The sequence below is a fragment of the Nanorana parkeri genome, unplaced genomic scaffold (genome assembly GCF_000935625.1).
Source record: "Nanorana parkeri isolate BGI_ZX_2015 unplaced genomic scaffold, ASM93562v1 scaffold1180, whole genome shotgun sequence".
In the NCBI taxonomy this organism is placed as follows: Eukaryota; Metazoa; Chordata; class Amphibia; order Anura; family Dicroglossidae; genus Nanorana; species Nanorana parkeri.
The window spans coordinates 127,863-136,605 of record NW_017307448.1 but is presented as its reverse complement, the minus strand read 5'-3'; the positions used below and the strand labels follow the sequence as shown (position 1 = coordinate 136,605).

At 47.1% G+C, this 8,743-nt stretch overlaps 1 protein-coding gene across 1 annotated transcript in view; it reads left to right on the top strand.

Moving 5' to 3' along the window:
* The window catches only part of LOC108796840 (brain-specific angiogenesis inhibitor 1-like), a 368,891-nt gene that overhangs the window by 268,826 nt on the left and 91,322 nt on the right, over nucleotides 1–8,743 (top strand). Inside the window, exon 28 of the mRNA XM_018568381.1 lies at nucleotides 7,685–7,829. Coding sequence (XP_018423883.1) covers nucleotides 7,685–7,829 — 145 coding nt within the window. The remainder of the gene's footprint in view (nucleotides 1–7,684; nucleotides 7,830–8,743) is intronic.

Here is an 8,743-nt window from a genome sequence, read left to right as displayed (position 1 = left end):
AGCCGCCTCCCAGGGAGTTCCTGTAACAACGCGCCCCTTTTATGTCCCCACTGCGGTGAAACAAATTCCCCCATCGACTGAAACATAATTGTCTTCCTGTGTACGAAGTGGAGATGATACACGATAAATCCTTCTCTCCTCTTCGTGTGGTATGCGGGAAGCTCAGGGAAGTTTGGGGGGGAATCAATAGAAATTCAATAAGCCGGTTTCAGACAAAACAAACAAAAAAAAGAACTCCATTGAGATGTATTACAGGAAGACGATTTATACCACTTGTCTGTTATTATGGGTTATTACGCCGAGGCTCTGTCTGCCATACCTCAGTGTCAGAAGCCACATTTGTAGCAGCACAATGAAGAAAAAGTTAGCGGCGGGTTAAAGCCCAACTCCGGGCACAGGAAAACCTACCATCAGTTATACATTGCATTTCCTGAAGAGCAACACCCCCATCATGCTGGCAAATTTTATCATTTACATTAGTAACACTCCCGCTGTACTTCCGGGTCGCTCAGACGCTATACTAAGTGGTCAAAAGTTATTGGGCCCCTGACCATTAAACCTATGTGAGCTTGTTGGACATCCCATCCAAAATCATGGCCATTAATATGGAGTTGGCCTCCCTTTATGACTACAACATCCTCCACTCTTCTGAGAAGGTTTTCTGCATGATTGTAGATTGTGTCTGTGGGAATTTGTGCTCAGTTATCCAAGAGAGCATTTCTCAGGTCAGGTACTGATGTTGGATGAGAAGACCTGGCTCACAATCAGTGTTTTCACTCATCCCATTCCAAAACCATGGCCATTAATATTTGCCCCCTTTGTATCTAAATCAGCCTCTACTCTTCTTGGAGGGCTTTCCACAAGTATTAATGTTGGATGAGAAGATCTGGCTCTCAATCGGCGTTCCAATTCATCCCAAAGGTGTTCAGTAGGGTTGAGGTCAGGGTTCTGAGCAGGAGACCCCAGTTCCTCCACACCAAGATGGTCACACCATGTCTTGTTGGAGCCTGGACACTTAAATGGAATTGTTTCCTCTCTACAGCTATAGCAGCCAGCACTCTTCTGGGAGGACATTCCTGAAGATTTTGCAGTCTGTCTGTGTCTGTGGGAATTTGTCCCATTTGTGGGGTCAAGTACTGATGTTGGATGAGAAGACCAGGCTCACAATCATCCAATTCATTCCAAAGGTGTTCAGTAGGGTTGAGGTCAGGGCTCTGTGCAGGACATTCAAGTTCCTCCAAACCACCCTGGTCACACTATGTCTTTTTGGAGCTGGCTTTGTGCACAGGGGTCAGTCATAGTGGAACAGATAAGGGTCTTCACCAAACTGGTCCAACCATGACTTTATGGAGCTGGCTTTGTGCACAGGGGTCAGTCATGGTGGAACAGCAAAGGGTCTTCACAGAACTGGTCACACCATGACTTTATGGAGCTGGCTTTGTGCACAGGGGTCAGTCATGGTGGACCAGATAAGGGTCTTCACCGAACTGGTCACACCATGACTTTATGCAGCTGGCTTTGTGCATAGGGGTCAGTCATGGTGGAACAGCAAAGGGTCTTCACAGAACTGGTCACACCATGTCTTTATGGAGCTGGCTTTGTGCACAGGGGTCAGTCATGGTGGAACAGAAAAGGGTCTTCACAGAACTAGTCACACCATGTCTTTATGGAGCTGGCTTTGTGCACAGGGGTCAGTCATGGTGGAACAGCAAAGGGTCTTCACAGAACTGGTCACACCATGACTTTATGGAACTGGCTTTGTGCACAGGGGTCAGTCATGGTGGACCAGATAATGGTCTTCACCAAACTGGTCACACCATGACTTTATGCAGCTGGCTTTGTGCACAGGGGTCAGTCATGGTGGAACAGCAAAGGGTCTTCACAGAACTGGTCACACCATGTCTTTATGGAGCTGGCTTTGTGCACAGGGGTCAGTCATGGTGGAACAGAAAAGGGTCTTCACAGAACTAGTCACACCATGTCTTTATGGAGCTGGCTTTGTGCACAGGGGTCAGTCATGGTGGAACAGCAAAGGGTCTTCACAGAACTGGTCACACCATGACTTTATGGAACTGGCTTTGTGCATAGGGGTCAGTCATGGTGGACCAGATAATGGTCTTCACCAAACTGGTCACACCATGACTTTATGCAGCTGGCTTTGTGCACAGGGGTCAGTCATGGTGGAACAGCAAAGGGTCTTCACAGAACTGGTCACACCATGTCTTTATGGAGCTGGCTTTGTGCACAACTGGGCAGCGTTCTCCTAATTCCACCATGCCTTTGCACACATTAGTTATGTGATGTTTAATCCAAAACTTTCTGCAGATCTCTCTGCAGTTTTACATCCTTAGCATTAATAATGTGGGATGATGGACCCCTGTAGAGGGGCCTCCAGCAGATTTAACGATTCATCCAGAGAAGCAGAATTAGATTTAAAAAAAACAAAAAACAGATGTCCGATCGAGTTGAAGCTTGAAAGCCAAAAATCTCCTCATCTCCCCGTTTATCCTCTTAAGGGATTAAGAAGCACTGACGCTTCAGAAATCTAATGTCACAAAAAATAAACAACACAAACTTCTAAAGAAAGTGTGGCATGAAACTTCTGCTTGAACTCCTGGTCTTTGTTGGTTTTAACCCCTGCACTCCCTCAGAAACATCTATATGTAAGGTTCAGCTACTGAAAACCGGCTTGGTGTTTTTTTGAGTGTGGAAGTTAGAGCCCCAGATATTTCCACACAAATGTTTTTATTAGAAAAAGTCATAATTGCTACACCAGAAACTGTTATTTCTCAGAAAATGTAGCAGTCATTTGCTGTCAGACGTACCAGCGAACTAGTAGGGTGGTAAGGAACCCACTGGCAGGAAGTGGCTGATAAATCCAGAAGCAAAGTACAATTTAGGGGCAACCCAAGAGAGTAGTCAAAGTCCAGTCCGGGTCGAGGCGGGCAGCGATGGTTCAGAGGCGATAGACCAAGGTTCAGCAATCAGGAAGTACAACGAAAGGGGCAACAGGTAACAACAGGATCAACAGAGAGGCTAGGTGTTCACCATAAGGTGGAATAAGCCAGAGCTCAGGCCAGGTTTTATAGCCTGGGGAGGTAAGACCACCCCCCGGTCACCGAGGCAACCAGGAGGCTTCCCTACCCAGGAACCAATGGCAGGCGAGAGAGATGGAAGGTGTGTGCTGGGAACCTCCTCCAGCAAGGCCCACACCTGATGGCCCTAATGGCGCAGGAGCGCTACGCGCACGCTTCCGGGGATGCGCGCACAGCCTGCATACTGCGCATGTGCACCCGCCGCGCGACATGCACACCCGCAGCCCGGGCACCAGGAGTTCTACCAGGCCGGAGGGGAACCCGTGCCCTGCGCCGTGCCCGTGGTCCCCGGGCAGAGGAAACACCCCCTGTTTCCTGACATTTGCTGACCTTAAATGTAAACCCTAAACCAAATCATAACCCTCAAAGTAACCCCCGAAACCCTCACCCTCAAAGTTATACCTAAATCAAATCCCCACCTTTGACATAACCTCTAAACCAAATGCTAACCCTTAATGGAACCCCTATACCAAATCCTAACCCTTAACGTGAATAATGCCTACTTTATAATGTAACGCAACCCCTAATCCAAAGTCTTACCCTCAATGTAACCCCCTAATCCAAAGTCTTACCCTCATTGTAACCCCTAATCCAAAGTCTTACCCTCAATGTAACCCCTAATCCAAAGTCTTACCCTCAATGTAACCCCCTAATCCAAAGTCTTACCCTCAATGTAACCCCCTAATCCAAAGTCTTACCCTCAATGTAACCCCCTAATCCAAAGTCTTACCCTCAATGTAACCCCCTAATCCAAAGTCTTACCCTCAATGTAACCCCCTAATCCAAAGTCTTACCCTCAATGTAACCCCCTAATCCAAAGTCTTACCCTCAATGTAACCCCCTAATCCAAAGTCTTACCCTCAATGTAACCCCCTAATCCAAAGTCTTACCCTCAATGTAACCCCCTAATCCAAAGTCTTACCCTCAATGTAACCCCCTAATCCAAAGTCTTACCCTCAATGTAACCCCCTAATCCAAAGTCTTACCCTCAATGTAACCCCCTAATCCAAAGTCTTACCCTCAATGTAACCCCCTAATCCAAAGTCTTACCCTCAATGTAACCCCCTAATCCAAAGTCTTACCCTCAATGTAACCCCCTAATCCAAAGTCTTACCCTCAATGTAACCCCCTAATCCAAAGTCTTACCCTCAATGTAACCCCCTAATCCAAAGTCTTACCCTCAATGTAACCCCCTAATCCAAAGTCTTACCCTCAATGTAACCCCCTAATCCAAAGTCTTACCCTCAATGTAACCCCCTAATCCAAAGTCTTACCCTCAATGTAACCCCCTAATCCAAAGTCTTACCCTCAATGTAACCCCCTAATCCAAAGTCTTACCCTCAATGTAACCCCCTAATCCAAAGTCTTACCCTCAATGTAACCCCCTAATCCAAAGTCTTACCCTCAATGTAACCCCCTAATCCAAAGTCTTACCCTCAATGTAACCCCCTAATCCAAAGTCTTACCCTCAATGTAACCCCCTAATCCAAAGTCTTACCCTCAATGTAACCCCCTAATCCAAAGTCTTACCCTCAATGTAACCCCCTAATCCAAAGTCTTACCCTCAATGTAACCCCCTAATCCAAAGTCTTACCCTCAATGTAACCCCCTAATCCAAAGTCTTACCCTCAATGTAACCCCCTAATCCAAAGTCTTACCCTCAATGTAACCCCCTAATCCAAAGTCTTACCCTCAATGTAACCCCCTAATCCAAAGTCTTACCCTCAATGTAACCCCCTAATCCAAAGTCTTACCCTCAATGTAACCCCTAATCCAAAGTCTTACCCTCAATGTAACCCCCTTATCCAAAGTCTTACCCTCAATGTAACCCCTAATCCAAAGTCTTACCCTCAATGTAACCCCTAATCCAAAATCATACACTCAATGTAACCCCTAATACAAAGTCTTACCCTAAATGTAATCCTTAAACCAAACCCTGGCCTTCGGCATAATCGCTAAATCAAATTGTAACCCTCAAAGTAACCCTTAAAGCAAATTCTCACCCTTAAAGAAATGTCTAGATCAAATCCTCACCTGGGTCAAAGGTTGATCCTCAGCGTAACCTGAAAACCAAATCTTAGCCATGAATGTAACTTCTAAACCAGATTCTCATGTATAATATAACCCGTAACCCCAAATAAAACTCACAAAGCAGCCACCGCTCATATTCCATGTCCTGTGGTCACACGGCCCCATCCCTCTTGTCGGTGCAAGAAAACCACGCTGCCGCTTCAGACCCCGTTCACGCCTCGGCGTTTCGGCATGGATCAGCCGACATGAACGATCCCTTACGTTGCTATAGGTACCGTTCATGCAACCACGCGGGTCCGTGCGTTTCGAACCACCACCCCCCGCCTGAACTGCTCCCTGCACTATTTTTGCCACGCTGATTAGCGCAGTTTTGGGCGTTTTTAATTGCATTTCGGCTCTGAAACGCATTTTAAAAATCCCAAAACCACCCTTTTAAGGGAGGCCTGGTGTGAATGGGCTCTGATACTGGTTCTCACAGACACAATTGCCGCACAGACGACCGGTATCACAAGCTGGACAATGTTTATTCTCCAAATCATATCATGCTGTAAACAAACACAGGCTCCTCCAACTCCAACATGTTTCAAACGGCTTATCCATAGAGATGAAGAGAGATTACAAAGAAAACATTGAAATAGTTCCATTTCTCCTCCTCACATATGTAACTAATGAATAGCCTCCCCTCCTTGTCTCTTGTTAACCCCTTCTCTACCAATGCACCCAAATGCATGCAAATGAGCAATCACCCTCCATCCATCCTTCCTCAATCCACACATGGTGGATCCAAATACTCGCAAAGTAACACCTAAATCAAACGTTAACCTTTAATGTAACCCCGAAACCAAACAAATCCTCAACACCACCCCTAATCCAAAGTCCTGCCCTCAATGTAAGTCCTGAACCAAACCCTAACCCTCAATGCAAATCTTAAACCTAACCCTAACCTTCAACGCAACCCCTAAGCCAAAGTCCTGCCCTCAATGTAAGTCCTAAACCAAATCCTAGCCCTTAAAGGAGAACTATGGGGTTAGGTCTTTTCATGACTGACAGCTGGCTCTGCCTATCTAGAGGCAGAGCCAGCTGTAATCGCCCCCCCCCCCCGTCATAGTTCTCCTTTAATGCAAATCTTAAACCTAACCCTAACCTTCAACGCAACCCCTAAGCCAAAGTCCTGCCCTCAATGTAAGTCCTAAACCAAATCCTAGCCCTTAAAGGAGACCTATGGGGTTAGGTCTTTTCATGACTGACAGCTGGCTCTGCCTATCTAGAGGCAGAGCCAGCTGTAATCGCCCCCCCCCCCCGTCATAGTTCTCCTTTAATGCAAATCTTAAACCTAACCCTAACCTTCAACGCAACCCCTAATCCAAAATCCTGCCCTTAAGGTAACCCCAAAACCAAATCCTAACCCTCCACTCAACCCCTCAACCAAATCATAATGGTGAGGAGTAGGGATGCACCGATACTGGTTTTTTTTGTTATCGAGTACCGATACCGGTGCTTCCACTGGCATAAAGCCGGCTTCCCAGGCAATCAGGAAGTCGGGTGGTGACCCGCTTCCTGATTTCCCAGGAAGCCAGGTCCATGTTCTCTTATGGCACTGCAGGTCAGAGAAAATTTTTCTCTCACCGGAAGTTCTGGTATCAGCGAAGGTATCTGAGCATTTGGGTATCGGCACAGAGTACTAGTAACGGTGTCAGTGCATCCCTGGTGAGGAGCAATTCGCCCTCAAAGTTTACTATGCAAGCAGTAAAGTTCTTCCATCCTGGTCTCAGTATTCTGCTCTCCCTCCTGCTCTGTATCTATATTAGAGATGAATAAGATGTTTGCCTGTGGGCGGGGAGTTTAGAAAAAGAAGAGAATGTAAAACCTTAAAGGTGTTGTTTTTTCCCCCACAGTGACTGCAGCTACGGAGGTCAGTGAAGGATTATTTTAAAGTGTATTTACTGCCTGTGAGGAATATGTGAAGGTCCATAGCCTGGCTACAGTTCTGCTTTAAAGCCAAAATAAAGCCACAGAAATATATATTCCATCAAATATACCTTGCACTTATTCCTTGTCTTAGTCTTATTTCCACTTTCCCGGCATAGCAGCTGTGCATACTAAATACAACTGAGCAGTCCAATGCCCAGTGCACTTATTATTCTGAAAGACTTGGTCCAGCACGTTCACTCTCTGATCAGACATGCCCACTCTCTGGCCAGGCACACCCACTCTCTGGTCAGGCACACCCACTCTCTGGTCAGACATGCTCACTCTCTGGTCAGACATGCCCACTCTCTGGTCAGACATGCTCACTCTCTGGCCAGACATGCCCACTGTCTGGTCAGACATGCTCAATCCCTGATCAGATATGCCCACTCTCTGGCCAGACAAGCTCACTCTCTGATCAGACATGCCCACTCTCTGGTCAAACATGCCCACTCCCTGATCAGATATGCCCACTCTCTGGTGAGACATGCCCCCTCTCTGGTGAGACATGCCCCCTCTCTGGTGAGACATGCCCCCTCTCTGATCAGATATGCCCACTCTCTGGTAAGACATGCCCACTCCCTGATCAGATATGCCCACTCTCTGGTCAAACATGCCCACTCCCTGATCAGATATGCCCACTCTCTAGTCAGACATGCCCACTCTCTGGTGAGACATGCCCCCTCTCTGGTGAGACATGCCCACTCTCTGATCAGATATGCCCACTCTTCTCTGGTAAGACATGCCCACTCCCTGATCAGATATGCCCACTCTCTGGTCAGGCATGCCCACTCCCTGATCAGATATGCCCACTCTCTGGTCAGACATGCCCACTCTCTGGTCAGACATGCCCACTCCCTGATAAGATATGCCCAGTCTCTGGTAAGACATGCCCACTCTTTGGTCAGACATGCCCACTCTTTGGTCAGATATGCCCACTCCCTGATCAGATATGCCCACTCTCTGATCAGATATGCCCACTCTCTGGTCAGACATGCCCACTCTCTGGTCAGACATGCTCACTCTCTGGTCAGACACCCTCTCTTTGTTCCCACACTACAAGGCTGTTTGAGGACACCAGCGCACAACACTGGAGGGAAGGGCAGAAGGCAGCATTTGCACCAATAGAGAAAGGTATTTGAAGGCTCGTTGAAGCACAAAATCACTTAACATGATAAAATTCAGCAGCACAGCTCAGCAAAGAGAAAGGTGCGAGACTTCAATCTCGTTGTAACCTCTGTAAGGCCTTTTTCTTGTCCGGACCTCCATCCAAATCTTGCTGGCTTAATAGAACTCCATTTTTTTTTTTCTGGAAGTAATCCTCCGAGAGACAAATAGACAAAATCCTCTGCGGAGACAAGAGACGTTGTGCTCTCATTGCAGAGAATATGGGAATTTGCATCCGTCGATGGAAAAATATTTGTCTTTTAAAGCATTACCTGCTGTTCGCACTTGTTTCTCCCGGCTCACGATCATTTGTAACGCGCAGAAGCTTGCAACGGGAACATGACTTCGGTGTCATTGCGCAATTTTATATCTTAACTAGATGACAAATAAAACACAGCTGCCGTTCCGTCTTCGCCCCCCCCCCCGCGCGTTTTCCGGGGGAATAATTCTCAAGACTTTTTTCTGTAGGGGGCGCGCGCTCA